The 16,026-nt window shown below is 37.4% G+C and overlaps 1 protein-coding gene across 1 annotated transcript; it reads right to left on the bottom strand.

Annotated features, from left to right (window-relative positions):
* Positions 1-3,395: 3,395 nt before the first annotated feature.
* Positions 3,396-15,801, bottom strand: gad3 (glutamate decarboxylase 3). Its single transcript, XM_067453035.1, has 13 exons — positions 15,764-15,801; positions 15,599-15,689; positions 13,736-13,848; positions 13,507-13,622; positions 13,148-13,227; positions 13,003-13,057; positions 10,838-10,954; positions 10,688-10,752; positions 8,882-8,960; positions 6,903-7,052; positions 4,410-4,517; positions 4,147-4,236; positions 3,396-4,028 (listed from the first exon to the last, which is right to left on the bottom strand). Coding segments are annotated over exons 2-13 (1,149 nt in total). The 5' UTR covers positions 15,601-15,689; positions 15,764-15,801; the 3' UTR covers positions 3,396-3,854.
* Positions 15,802-16,026: the final 225 nt, after the last annotated feature.

The raw sequence follows: 16,026 nt of genomic DNA, 5'->3' as shown, positions 1-16,026 counted from the left end.
ACTAATGTGCGAATCACCCATCCACAGGCCGGGGGTGCAGATGGTTGCGGCTGACTTCCTCTCCAGGGGGATTCAGTAATGCGCATTGAGAGACCACATAAACTAACCTGGGAGAAGAGAAGCGGGAGAGAGAGACCGACTGGAGACTCCTGGCCCCCGTATGTGAGAAAGCTCTGGAGAGCACTTGAGTGAATCTTTGAAAAGGACTGAGCTGTTGAAAGCACCAGTGGTGCGAATTTATGTTTTGTAGGGCTTATTGAGAGTAAATAAAGTTTAAATCAAGCCGACCCCGTCTTATTCCTTCCTTCACTATTTTGAACGTTTCTACAATAAGGCTTGTAGATTTTGCTGTGGGGTATCAGTTGGAATTGAAAATTATTTGTCTACAATTTTAGTAGCTTATTTATTAGAATACAATGTTACATTGGTCAAAACAATGAAAACATTTTATTACACATAATTTGACGGTCACGGTCTATGAAGACTTGGGCACCCCCTACAAAATTCTAGTTAGGCCACTGTATGTCAGTGTAGTGTATAGATTGAAGAGCGAATGTCATCGATCCAGTCACAAAACTGTAAAAGAGAGGTGTCTAATGCCACACAAATACAGTTTAATCTTCCAGATCAGTCGAATTCACAAATTTATCATGTTATGTATTGTGAACCAGTTGATTTAAAAAAAAAAAAAAGATTTAAAAGACTCGATCACAAAACAGGTTCAAAACCCACAAAACCTGCTTCATAAAGTGATTATTGGACTGCAGGAGATTTTCGGATACAATTTGAACTAAATTAAGTCAAAATGTGATGTTTTCCAACATCATTTTAGCCACAACGGAAACAGAAGTATAACATTGCTTATCCAAGGATGTGTGTTTATTGCATGGACTAAAATGTAACAAAACTTACAACCTGAAATAACCACAAGCTAAATAACAGCATTGAAATAAATAAAAAAAAAAGCTGTTTATCTATGAAAGTTGAGTTTGTTACTACAGCAACATAGCCTGGATGACAGCCAAACTTAACCCCGCCCACAACATTGGAGGTCAGGAAATTAGGTCTGGACAATGATGGACAGCTAACGTAACATAATCATCCACGTCACCAAAGAGCGCTTGGGTTGAATTTGTTCTAATCCTAAACGGAGTGCATTCACCTTTACTATTTCTCTTAAAAATGATGATCGTGTAGTACTCTGTGTATCCTTAAATTATTTTTACAACACCAGCAAATATCATTTACACTTATCTCCTTCTTCTATTAGTGTGCTAGCAGTTGAATTCTGTTGACAACTATGCGTCGCTCAACATACGTCACTTACTCCGTTGCTGATTGGTTATAGGAGTGCAGAGGCATTTTCTTTTCTGGTTCGGTTGAAACACGCCACATAATCACAGCCCAATGGAGCAGTATCACTCATAGTCTGACTAGAATCTGAACATGACGACGTAAGGTTAATAGCAACAGACTCCAGTGCATTGTTTCAGAATCATGGCAGATACAAATAAAAACAATTCTCAATTTTGTTACTTTAAAATAACAAGGACAGATTGTTTTTCTGAAATAAAGCGCAGCAAAAAGTCTGTTATTTTGTTTTGCAATGTAGTGAAAATGAAAGCTTCATATATAAATAGTAAAGAAATACATAAAAAAGAAGAAATGACACTCTTGCTGTGGGTAATCATTTGTCTGGCTATCACCAGGCCAAGCTCAATTTAAGATTGAACATTGGTCTGGGGAGTCTGCTCTGTGTTTTCTACTGCACAAGAGGCGTGATCAACGAGCATTATTTGAATGACTCTGTGTGCAATTGGATAGTCCTTCAACCAATCAGACCACAAGAGGCGTGATCAACAGACAACGACCCATCGCTTCTCTATCTGTCATTGAGATAAACCTGCCAGGTGGATAAGACAGTCTGTGTTTGGTTCCCGCAAAAGTGTAACGGAAGAGGGATAAATGAATGTACAGGTTTCCAGACCTTCCAGACCTCCAGAGAGTTGCAGGACAAAATCAAATCGCCGGCAGAACAGGCTGGGTAATCGTGCTTTTTTTCTTTAAAGGTGCCATGTGTAAAAATTGTGGTAAAAATATTAAAAAAATGACCTACAGGCATCAAAAGAATGAGAAGAAATAAGGGCGATGATGTCATTAAAAAATGTCAAGTTATGGTGCTGCAGAGATACCAACCTTAATTAGCAGTAGCATTACTAGCCCCGGCCCGTCAGGTAATGTTATCGTAATACCAGTCTCGGCCATGGGAGGCGGTATGCGGGCAACATAACCACCAGCCAACCTGGCGTACTTGAACCTGATGTCAGTCGTGTGGAAAGTACAGCCCACTACTTCATTTCAGTTCAGGGAAGAGAGTGGACGGATGGCCGAAGCCCTTGGCCCCTTAAATGTATCTAATATGATAAAAATAGCTGTTTTTACCTGACCGGAAAAAGCGGAAGTGTGGGCGCCCGGCGACTGTGTTCCGTCCCCTCATAATAAAAGTCCCGGTACTCGCGAGCCGTTTAGAATAGGCGCCCTGCAGTGGAAAAGTTGCATAGTGCACCTTTAAATGTTGTGGCGTCGTCCGTGCGCCTTGCCTAAAAACCTTGCCTAAAAACCAGCAAAACAATACTTTCAGGGACATTGCCAGTTACAGGGTAATGTAACTGTTTTTCTTCTTCTGTGAAACTGCACAGCATTTCCAATTTTTTTAAATGACACTCCTTCCTACACTAACTTTAAAAATAGACCAAAGAAATCATAATAATTCAAATAAATCACAAAAATTATTGTTAATAATAATGTAGGCAACCCACAACAACAATAATAATAATAATAATAAAAGCATTAAAATATTCTCCCTGTTTTTAATTTATAGATGAGATAATTAGATTTCAGTGATATTTTAGCCACTTAAATTAGGAAATGTCCCTGGTTTTCATTTCAGCAATCTGGTCTCTTTATTGTTAAAGACAAATGAAACCCAGCTAACAGGTTGTGCAGTAATAAAACTACATTCAAAGGAGTCTGCATGTTACATAAATGTATAACTAATGAAGCTGAAACAGCAGATGGTAATACACAAATAAATAATGTGTAAAATCACTTTCACATAAAATTCTTTTCATATAGGACAGCTAGAGAAAAGCATAAATTAACAAGCTAGCTGTAAATATCTATTAGTCTACTATATGTTATAATTTATTATATTATATTATGTTATATTATATTATATTATATATACTATATAATATAATATAATATATGTAAATGAAATATAAGAATTAGCTATATTTATAAAATGTCAGTAGAACAGTCTTGTATTACAATATCCCACCAGCATGAGGCACTAGTAGACTGCAAAACTGCAGAGCTATCTGACAGCAGCGAGACCTCAGTTATTTCAATTTCCCTTCAAAATTCACTCTGTTTGTACAACCTGATTAAGAGCAGGTGCAGTTTAGTCACGGTATACTGTGTAAGGGATGCCTCTTCTTAACGGAGCATGTTGGTTTGATAGAAAGCAGTGAGTGATCATCTATTCCCTTTGGTCAATGTGGCTCCACTATTATGTCTTTCAAATCTCATTTATAATTTAGTTCAGATGTTTATCATTCAAAAGCTACAATATTGGCAAATGAGATCAAGTGTAGTTCGCCTAGACAAAGAATAAATTATTAATTACTGCTAATAATCTTCAAAGTTGAACTAAAAAAGAAAGCTGTAAATGCTTCTACTCACATGACTGTATGCAGTGACAACTGGCATCAGAGGTATGAGAAAAGAAGGCTATAAATAATTATGTATCTCACACAAAGGAGTTATTTATCAAAGAAGATGTCTTTCACACTCTAGAGTTCACAGCCCAGACGAGCAATTTCGTCTAATAGGAAGTCTACATCCTCCCTCTGGGTGGCTGGGTTGGAGAAAACACATCGGAAGAAATTCACTTTGTCTTCCAGAGGTTGATAGCCAATCATTGTGAATCCTTCTTCCATCATCTTTGTCTTGATTTTTGGAGCCACCTGTGGGAATTCATAAAGTCAGTTTGTAAAGCCTCGAGCAGATAATGAGAGCAGGCCTGTGAATCAACTAATGCGTCTTCCCTAATTTACTGGTTAATTTCTTCATTTTTTGATTTACCATGTGAAGTTCTCTGTCTCGCTCAGGGCCGGGAGGAATACTTTGCACTCGTTTTGGGAGATACCAAAAGCAGACATTACTGTGTTCAGGCTGAAATAATAATACAGGAATTATGAAATCATAAAACGATGGCAGGAATGTGTATGTGTGTTATGGCTAGGCAGACAGGGTGCCGAAATTCAACATGACTACCCACAATTGTTGAAATCACTCAATTTCCATCTTTAAAATACGTGGAAAGTTTACAGAAACATGTCACTTACTTTTCCTTTAAAGACAAGCTGAAAGTCTGTTCTTCTCTTCAGCTTGTAGTAAAGATACTCTGAATTTTCCAGGAAGTGGTTGACCTGTGCTTCAAAACCCTCAGAGCCCTACAGGGTAATATATTCAACATTTTGTTATCCTACATGGGATAACTTATAATTTTTATGAACTCTGATGAAATGTTGGCTTGTTGAGACGAAGGCGATACTGTACATCAGTGTTTAAGGCGCACTTAACTTTCTTCTTTTTCTTAACATCTATGTCCCTAGGAGTCTGTGACAGACTAAAATGACAGACTAAAAGAGAGTCTCATACTGGTGTGGACCTCAGTAATTACTGTATCTTCGCTTGCCGATTGAGAGCTGCCTTCTTTTGTATCTCAGAGCCTTGTAAATGTTGTGTTATTAAAGGAAAACACCAGCCTTTTGGGACATTAGCTCATTCACCATATCCCCAGAGTTAGATAAGTCCACACATACCATTCTCATCTCCGTACGTGTCATAACTCTGTCTGACACACTCACCGCTAGCCTAGCTTAGCACAAAGACTGGAGCTAAACGGCTCCATCTAGCCTAATGCTCAATACGTGACAAAATAATTCCAACATTTTCCTATTTACATGTTGTGATGTGTACATTGTATAGGCCCTACTAAGGGTGCTTTCACATCCCTAGTTCGGTTTATTTGGTCCGAACTAAGGGCAAACAATGATACATTGTTGCATTTTTCAGCTTTTTTGGTTTCTTTTCACACCACACTGATTGCTTTGGTCTGAACCAGTTGAAACAAACCAAAATGCAGGCACATGACTACATCCACATCACTCATTAGCCATGGCGTATTTTCTAAACTACTTTTCGATTGGTCAGAATTTACGTGTGGGAAAATTCTAACAGAAGAGGAAAAGCCAGCAAACACTATGGAAAGACGACTGCGCGGGCTGGTTTTGTACTGGCCATAATCTACTACATTGTATGTATTTACCACAGTATGCAAACAATACATTTCTATAATGAAGCACGGATGCGAGTTGAAAACAGCGTTCTAATCAAGCCTGCAGTCTCCCTCTCATTTACTGAAGCTTTCGCGCCTCGATCGCCCCCCTGGTGACCGGTCCCATTATAGCCGCCCCTCTGTGTTTTCTAATGGACGCGAGACAAACTAAACAATAAAATTACACTTCAAATATTTTTTCCCCAAAGTTAGTTTGTCAGTGAAGGCAGTTATCATCACGATGATTTCATTTCAAGTGTTCGTTTTTAAAATAAGTTTAGTTTTAGTTAGTTATCTGACGCTTTAAAAATGGGGGGGGGGGGTGTGACGTCATGATTGACAGCTGAGACTGACGTCTTCTCTGAGTGAAGTTGTCACTGAGGCACTAACGGACTTTTTTTCGGAATTTTTGGGAGCAGATTGGTGCTTTAGCTTTAATTTCTACATTTCCATAACTGTTTATTTTACACCAACATAATTAATTGTTCTGCATCTGCGAGAGTGTGGGTGGGCTTTTAATATCGCAGCTGTCCTTCCTCCTCTTCTTCCTGCGATCTACTGCGCAACTCCGGTCCTGAAATCGCTACTGCGCAGACTCAGTCCCAAGATGTCAGCGCCGTGCACCCTCGCCTGAAAGCTTCAAATATGGCAAGCGGAAACGGATGATGTCGAGTCGTCCAAATTTTTTTACGGTCTATGGTTCTAATGCACTGCAAACGGCGAGCGCGCATAGCTCGTCACTTCAATCAGAGACGTGCATTAATTGTTCTTAACGCTGACATGCTCATCTTCTGAAAATATTGCCAATGATCTATCAGGTAATGCACATAATGTCAGTGCAGCTGACTACGGCAGCTAGTTTAGTCCAAAAATGATCAGTACTTTTGCAGTTGGTTCTGTTTGAGGTCGGATCACGTTCTCACCACAAACTCGTTTGTTTGAAAGCGTACTGAGATCACCTCTTCAAGGAGTTCTTGGTATGCTTGTCTGGTCCGCTTTTGGTGCGCACCCAAGTGCGATTGCTGCTTTTACACCTGACCGAACAAACCGTACCAAAGAGGGAAACGAACTATTATATCCACTCTTAGCCTGGTCAAGATGTCTTTCCTCTCGCACTGTATTTCTGAGATAAAAATATGGATGAGCCAAAATGCATGCTCATTTTGTATAAAATGAATACGTTTTGTATAAAAAATAAAATAAAAGAAATGTAGGAGTGTTACATGTTAAAATCACCAGTTTCTCTTTTGATCCACATGTGCAATATACTGTCAACACGTCCCAATTTCATCTCAGTTAGAAATATTGCTAGACTAAGCCCTATGCTATCATTTCCTGTAAAAGGCTTATCATTATTTCATTTTTTTCTTGCATTGACTACTGCAATGTACTTTTTTTTTTTTTTAAACAGTTACATTTCTATATACACGTTGTGTCTGAATAAGAAGATTATTGTGTTTTTAGTGTAATTTATTTCCATAAGTGTCATAAACGTTACCTTCGCCTTCCACATAAGCCACAGTTTAAAGATGTCCACATGCCGCCCGCACTGAATGCTTTTGTCCCCGGTGTCATAGGTCACGTCATAGTCCTTGTCAGGCTGGAAGAGATACTCAGCACAGAGCTGATTACACTCCTGCAGGAGGCCCTGAGGACAACACATAACCTTTACATACCTTTGGTTTTCAACCTCCAAAGCATCAAGGACTGTTTGCTGCCTGAGGTGGTAGTAAATCTGCCGACTGTTCTTGACAAAGAAGTTAAGAAAATTCCTAAGATGAATGTTCCTGGTGCAACACTTAAGAAATTCTCAAATTCAAATTCTTACGCACTTATTTTCTTAAGAAGAAAATGAGAGGCTTTAGGTGTTATTTGACTGAAAGGTGTCAACTAATCACTGGGGCAGTACCTTAAAAGGACATTTGTACCTTTTTTACTCCTAAACGATGTTCATTAGTATGTCCTTTGTCAGAAAAAAGGTACATTGCTGTCACTAGGGCGGTACGGTACAAAACCGAAAAGGTACTAATATGTATCTTTAACATACTAATACTCACTCCTAAAGTACTGATATGTACCTTACAAAGATGTACCTTTTCACTTAGGGTACCGCCCCAGTGACAGAACTGTACTGAGAGTGAGTGTACTGCCTCATTGATAAGCTGTTGTACTCCTAAAGCTACAATTTTCACATCTTTCTCTGTGTTATTATAAGCGGTCAGAATATTTTCGTCACAACTGTTTTGGCAGGAGTTTTAATGCACTGTGTCAATAGTCAAATAGTTATTTTATAATAGCCTGTCTTAAAATGCAACAGTAATTCCCATTCATTTGTGTCCGTCTTTCTTGTGCTCTCTCAAGTGTGAATGCATCCTGTATCTGTGCAGCAGTTCTAGCAAGTGCAAACCTGGTACTAGTAATATGTGTTATGTGTACCTTGTTGCAGTGCTCAATCTTTAAAACAATCCATTAAATGCATTAAACATTGTATATTTTGGGATTTAAGACATGTCATTTACAATTATTTTTAAAATCATTCTTTCCAGGAATATGAAATAGATTTTTTTTTCTTTTAATTAAATAGTTCATTTCACCTTAAATAAAATAAAGGTTGAACCACTGTAGTTAGATGGACTATTTTAATAATGTTTTACTACTTAATTAAAAATATGTCTATGTGGAGGTCAGAGAGCTCTCGGATTTCATCAAAAATTTCTTCATTTGTGTTCCGAAGATCAGTGAAGGTCTTACGCATTTGGAACGGCATGAGGTTGAGTAATTAATGACAGAATTTTCATTTTTGGGTGAACTAACCCTTTGAGAATGTTTTGTGCCACTGGAATAGAAGTTCTGGTTGTCTTGTTTACTCTGTGGTCTGTACATTTGTTTTCTGACATCCAAGTGTGTCTCGGGGAACTTGAGGGAAAATACAACCATCACAAAAGGCTTACCGATGCGAGGCACTATATCAATCAACGATATGCAATTTTCGATTATAGATAATTTGTGTAATTTGTGGATACTGCAGTTAACTGAAACTAAACCATAAAAAATGTTTTCATCACTTGAACTGAAAAAGAAAAAAAACCTTAAATATATTTTATTTCAGTTTGTTACCAAGGCAACATTTATAGTTTGTTGTTGTTGTTGTTTGTTTTGTTAAGATGATGTACTAAAATTATTTTAAAAAAGCTATAGACATAAAAATGACACAACAAAATTACTTGAACCAAAACTAAAATGAAAACTGATTCTAAGTATAAAAACTGATTTAAATTACTAATAAAAACTATAAAAATATCTCAATGATAGGAAAACAATGACTTGTTTACACGTTATATACATGAATGTGTTCCAGCTTCTTTAGAGCAGTAATAAATATACAAATATGGATTTCATATCTCTTTATTTATCTTATAGGCCTTTATTTATTATGTAAGCTTAAAATCATAGATTAAACCGTCCATCTCATCTCACCTTTCTCTTCACTAGAATGGCTGAGCACTGCAGTGGGACGCCCATCATCTTGTGCGGGTTCCAGGTCACAGAATCGGCTCTGGTTAAAAGCATATGAATAGCATGATAATTATTTAGTTGTTAAAAAAAAGTCCACCAATTTAAAATATGCATTTAAAACATAAAATAATTTTTGAAACAGGTGAAAGTGGAGGCGGAATCCATTAGACTGAAACTTTTATCAGACTGCTATGCACTAGCAATGCTGTAATTGCGGGTTCTGACCATCCATCAGTACAAAAGAAATGTAAGTACGTTTTAGGCACATGGGAGTTTTATACTTTAATACTTTCTCAGAGAAAATGTCAGTGTGCTTTCACTACACTCCTTTTGCCGCTAAAACTGTAGAGAAATGACTAGAATTACCCCTCAGAACACTAAACTTATATCAGCAATGAAGGCAGCACTTTGTGTCGATTAAAAGAAAATGAAACAGAAGGCTGTTGAAGAAGCATCCAGAGAATCGACTGCTGACATTCAAGGTAGATGGAGCAGCCCAGCGAGCGTTCGCCAATAAGATTTAAAAGCAACTACAGATCTCAACTAGTTGAAAAACAGGAATGTGAATGGGGTGAATACTAAACAATTATACATAATACTGTATATTTATTCTAATACACGCATCAAACTGCGCTTATGTACTGGAGAATGTAGATCTAAACCAGCTTTTAAAAAACACCAGCCTGGAAGTTTCTAGAAATCCTGAAGAATGTGATTAGCTGGTTCAGAGGTGTTTAATTATGAAGCTAAATTCTGCTGGACAGTGGCCCTCCAGGAAACGAATCTGACACCCCTGATCTGTTTTAATATATATATTAGATTTTTTTCTAATATTTTGCTATTCATTAATAAAGTCAGTGAGATCAGAAAATGTCTGATATAGATACATTTAACTCTCTTGAAGTTAGACGTGCATGTCTATAACTGAAAATAATGTAAAAACTGCACATACTGTTATAAGTAGCCTATTACAAATGTTCATAATGTAATAATTCTCTCTAAACATAATAAAATCTTGAACTCATATAACTCTTAAAATCTTGAACTCATATGTATAAGAACTATTTTTACGTTACGAGAAATCTATTACATTATAAACTCACCAAAACATGTCATATTTTCATTACTGTAATGGATTTTAAAATATACAAAATATTAGTATTCCCTTACAGTATACATTTTTTAAAATCTAAATCCAGTATTAGCCATCATACCAAATCTAGCGCTATAGTAGCAGTAAGCTATAGAATACAAGTAATAGTAGTAGTTTAAATGTGCAAACGTTCTGATTTTATTTATTTGGATTTAGATTTTTAATTTAGATTTAGATGTACTGTAAAGGAATACCAATGCTTTTTGTTTAATAAACACACAATAATAATTGCATGAATATTTAAATGTTGCATTATTGTTTAAGACTGGCTTTTATTTATTTTTTATGTACTGAGGGAATGTTAATATTCTTAAAATCTCTTACAATAATGAATTTTTTTGGTAATGATTTTATCGTAACATAAATATTATTACATTATGAGCTCAAGATTGTATTACATTTTGAGATAATGATTACATTAAAAACCATATATTATAATAACAATGTTATACTTATTATATTATGTGAAGTTTTTACATTGTGAGTGAACATATCAAGGTATAAAAATACCACCATTTGTCCTGGTGAATCAAACCCATGACCTTGGCGTTTCTACTGCTAGTCACTGAGCAACAGGAACACATTATACAATTAAAATGATTGCTTTAGGTTACCTTTCAATTCCTTGCATTTTCATACGATGTTTGTTTGACAGAAGCAAGCCTCCACCCCAAGCAGCCTAAATGAAGTAAGAGCATTAAAGCACTGCATCATTTTTACTATATTGAACCAGATTTACATAATAATAAGAATAAACATTTTACATCCACATGCATCCATAGGCCATGCCGCTCACAAATGTCTGCTATTTCATTGAGAGGGTCAAATGCTCCATAGACTGTGGTTCCTGCAGTTGCATTGACATAGAATGGGACCAGACCCTACAGGCAGAAAACAGACATTTTTATATAATCATTCACTGATTCACAAATTTGTACATGAGTAGATGTGTTGTTAATCTGAAAATCAGCACATTCGCCTGTAGGTCTCAAGGCAGGTGTGTAAGGCCCTGGCTATTGGGGTATATCCTTAAAAATGTTTTCAATCTTATTATTATTATTATTATTATTATTATTATGTGTGCACTATAGCATTTCCATTCCAATGGCAGTTAATTTAATATGCCACGGCTAATCATTTTAGGGAAAGAAAAAAACAAAAACAAAAAAAACAAAACATTCATGACCATTTATTATATAGCAGTATCTATTCATAATATTCATAATTTTTTGCTAAAGCAGGACAAAAAAAACCCTTATTGTGTTTTTTTTTTTTGTAAGTATTTATTTTCAAACAAATCTTTTGGTAACCTAGTTCCAACATTTTGTGCATAGTCCTTTTGGCAATAATGAAAACATAAGCCACTTTCACACTGTGATTCTGGCAAATACACGGATAATGCGACCCGGCATTTGTTCCCGGGCCTCTAGATTTGGTCCATTCACACTGCCAGCGAAATACCGTAATATGTGCGCTTTCACACACAACCCGTAACGGTCTCGGGTCGAGTTGACACGTGACATCCGGATGTGACGTATAATGGCGAGCGATCTCAGCTTCAGTGCGGATAGTAAGGAGCTCCGTGGTCTTAAACTTGTGTCCAGTTTGCACACATTTCTGCTTGTTTAATTTTAGTTTCTTTTGTATACGAACACTCTCTGCGTTTAACACACCGACTAGCTCTTCACTGCAGGGTTGTATTATTGAAAAAACAAGCTCTAGGAGTCGCACGATAACTACGTACACGTTGCGGCATTATTTTTAGCTTTTGTTCACACAGCGCTCATCCCGGGTCGAATCCCGCAATGTTACTAGGTCCCCGACCCGGGTTCAATTCAGTAATCAATTCCGGGACGTGGTTGCTTTCACACAGAAGGCGACCCGGCAATGTTCCGGGAATATTGCGGGTCCGACGTGCAGTGTGAAAGGGGCTATATAGAGATACATCTCACTGAAGGGCTATTAAAAATGACACATTACTACAGGTTTGATAAGTTTAGCAGAGAAGAAGGTCTGACATTTTTGAGCTTAACTTTAGTGTTAAAGGGATAGTTCACTCAAAAATTTAAATTTGATGTTTATCTGGTTACCCCCTGGGCATCCAAGATGTAGGTGTGTTTGTTTCTTCAGTAGAACACAAATGACGATTTTTAACTCCAACTGTTGCTCGTACATGTCAATGGGGTGTTTTTCTATGAGAGTAAAAAACACAGACATACGAATCCATATTAAACCCCTGCGGCTCGTGGCGAAAAGACACAAAATGTCATGCCGGGTTTTTGACCTTCTTTGGTGGAAATAATGGCATTGGGAATACTAGATGAGATTCGTCTGATGTGAGGTAAATAATGACAAATACAGTTGGGTTTCTCGCAGAAACCATCATTTTGTGTTTTAAGACATCAGTGTGTCGCCATGAGCCACGGGGTTTAATACGGATTTGTATGTCTGTGTGTTTTTTACTCTCATAGTGGCTCTCATAGAAAAACACCCCAGTGACATGCAGTAAACATCAAATTTTAATTTTTGGGTGAACTATCCCTTTAATGTTTTATTTTTAGATTGCAGCCTCTTTTTTTAGCAAATTTAACATGCTACAAACATATAATTTAACTGGGTTAACTTTGTATGGGATAACTACAATTCAGAATTTTAAAATGGTGTATGTCACAACTTGATATCTGGTTGGCTACTACAGCATAACTGTCAAAGTATTACACCCTAAAAGACATTGATTTGAAGTAATCTGCATTTTAGATACAATATAGCCAGTTATACCTACTACAGACAGGTTTCCAGCGTGATACAAAGTGCTATATTATATAAAATGTTTCATGTTATATAGATGTGTTATCTGTTAATGACGGGAACCGGAAACAAACGTGTATAATATTAAAGATTTAGCTCAATATCAGCTCATTTGACCAACCTTAGACTTCGCTGCATCAATGCTGGTGTTCAGTTCTGATGTGATCATCTTCCCCCTCACAGAGAGACACCAGCAAGTTTTATTCATCTTACTAAACTAGAAACGCTGCAAATGATGAACTTATGATTCCATCCACCAGTCTTACCTTTCATCACATCTGACGAGTATAACATTTGCAGAGCCGATGCCAAGAACTGCTGCAGACTTCTTGATTGAATAATGACTCTAATAAGGAAAGCGAATGTTAAATGTGCACAGGCAAACAGCTAACATGATCTGACCTTTGGGTTTACCGTAACGAGACATGGAATATTTAAATTAACGGAAGAAGTCTATCAGGACTTTTAAAAACATTGCTGTGCTGTGACACGCAATGTCTGACCTCCCAATCAGTGGGTCAGGAGGTAATAGCTGAAATGTGTTGTGCTATGCGTTTCATTGAGTAAGTGGAACTGTCACAGCACGCCAGCTGAAAGTAGAGGTAACAATAATGAGATCATATACGTGCGCGGAGGTGAACAGCACCAGGCGAGGAATCGCAGACATCCCGTGGGTCTTCACTGCCGGAAAGAGATGAAACCTAGCCAACAACACACTGTACAGATTGGACATGCTGCCTCCTGCGGAGAAAACCATTAGCTGTTTCATGAAATACTAATGATGGAAAAGTTCCAATTTTCATTTCTCAAAGCACAAATATTAATGCTTCAGTTTTGCGCTTTCAGCTTGTTACCAGGACAAAAGATGCCATCTCCGTCTTCCTCTGGCCATCCAATAATTGTATGCATTTTTCTCAGAATTACCTCCTCCATGAGTATAAAAACTGGGGATATTTCATAAGTGAACCTGTAAGCGGAGAAGAACTCAGACTCATACATGATGAACTGCACAAGAAATTGAGGAGAAAGAGGATTTTTGCTTTAAAGTCCACATTCATTCTTAAATGCATCTTAATGACCTTTTACAAACAATTCATATACTTTGTTTGTCATAAATGCCATGATTCTCCAATAATTTAGTCCACTTTAGTCCAAACTCCTGGAAACACTTTACAGGTGCTATGCTTTACTTTGTTATAATAATAATAATAATAATTCGTTACATTTATATAGCGCTTTTCTAGGCACTCAAAGCGCTTTACAAATAAGGGTGAATCTCCTCAACTACCACCAATGTGCAGCATCCACCTGGATGATGCGACGGCAGCCATATTGCGCCAGAACGCTCACCAAACACCAGCTGATTGGTGGAGAGGAGACCGAGGGATTAAGCCAATCAGGAGAGGGGGATTATTAGGAGGCCATGAAGGACAGAGGCCAATGGGCAAATTTGGCCAGGATGCCGGGGTTACACCCCTACTCTTTTTCCGAAGGACATCCTGGGATTTTTAATGACCACAGAGAGTCAGGACCTCGGTTTAACGTCTCATCCGAAGGACGGTGCTCTTTGTCAGTATAGTGTCCCCATCACTATACTGGGGTGTTAGTACCCACACAGACCACAGGATGAGCGCCCCCTGCTGGCCTCACTAACACCTCTACCAGCAGCTACCTGGTTTTCCCAGTTGGTCTCCCACCCAGCTACTGACCAGGCTCAGCCCTGCTTAGCTTCAGTGGGAAACCAGTCTCGGTCTACAGGTTGATATGGCTGCTGGTATATATGTGTTATTGAGGCTCATGACTGTTAACTCATTTAAAATGAGTTCAAAACTCATAACCACAATGACATATTACTTAACAATTAGTTAATAGTCATGTGCCTTGACAAGTAAAGTCATAACATGATACCTGTGCAAATCATTAACTAATGTTTAATTTTGTAGACGAAATGCATGGCTTTGACCCATCATGGTAATTAACACACTAATTTACACTATTAGTTAATATATTAGAGAATTAATACATGATGTCATATTGAATTAATAGCAATTCATATATACCTTATATGAGATCAAATCAAGCATTTGGGTTCTGCAGGATCTTTCACATTTGTGTGTGTGTGTGTGTGTGTGTGTGTGTGTGTGTGTGTGTGTGTGTGTGTGTGTGTGTGTGTGTGTGTGTGTGTGTGTGTATTATCTAACCAAGTCTGCATTTATTTGATCAGAAATACAATTTAAAATAACCGTCTATTTTAATATATTTTCAAATGCAATTTATTCCTGTGAACAAAATGGAATTTTCAGCATCATTACTCCAGTCTTCAATGTCATATGATCCTTCAGAAATCATTCTAATATTTTGCTCAAAAAACGTTTTATTATTATCAATGTTGAAAACAGTTGTGCGGCTTAATATTTGTGCGGAAACTGTGATACATGTTCTCAGGTCAGGATTCTTTGAAATGCATTTTTCATGCATTTATTTGTAATAATAATTTGTATTGTAATAAATACATTTACGGTCACTGTCACTGAATAAGTCGTTTCTTAAAATAAATAAATAAAAGAAATCTCACTTACTGATCTCTAAGCAGAGTAAATTAATGTGAAATACAAACATTTGATACATATTCCCCGGTCTCCCCCTTACATTTATTTTCTGTTTTTATCATTCAAATATGTATGTTAAAGAAATTCAACTTAATGAATTAGTCTCACATGTTTGTATTTGCTGTGGACGTCAACCATTCTCCCGCTAGACCAATGATGTCAAGTCCGGAAGACAGCTGGTTGAAAAATCTTGGATGGCCTATAGCAACATTAAAGAACAACATTAACAAAAGCGTCCACTAAACACAACCGTGATATTTTGATGGCTCTTACCCGTTTTAACTCCATATTTCAGTGTGTCTCTGCAGTCCACCAGTAGCTGCTCCAGATTATCCGGCTGGTCAGGAAGCTCAAGGCTGAATCCCTCCAGACCTTCCTTAAGCTGGTGAGGATAGTGAAAATCTAGAACTTTGGAGCTGCGGTTCAGGGATTTACTGATGTAGGCCAGCAAGATGTTTAACAGCTCCTGCAGGAAGAGCTTGGTTGCTTGCTCTCCCTTTTCAGCAGGAAGCAGATCTGAGCAAACGCAAAAGCCA

This window comes from Pseudorasbora parva, chromosome 9 (genome assembly GCF_024679245.1).
Source record: "Pseudorasbora parva isolate DD20220531a chromosome 9, ASM2467924v1, whole genome shotgun sequence".
Lineage (NCBI taxonomy): Eukaryota > Metazoa > Chordata > Actinopteri > Cypriniformes > Gobionidae > Pseudorasbora > Pseudorasbora parva.
This window is presented reverse-complemented; position numbering and strand designations above follow the sequence as displayed.

Coding starts and splice junctions, on each gene's coding strand:
- gad3 (XM_067453035.1), bottom strand. Junction 10,753..10,837: donor GCCTATGGATGCATGTGGAT/GTAAAATGTTTA, acceptor TACTTCATTTAG/GCTGCTTGGGGTGGAGGCTT. Junction 4,029..4,146: donor GAGACAGAGAACTTCACATG/GTAAATCAAAAA, acceptor GAATTCCCACAG/GTGGCTCCAAAAATCAAGAC.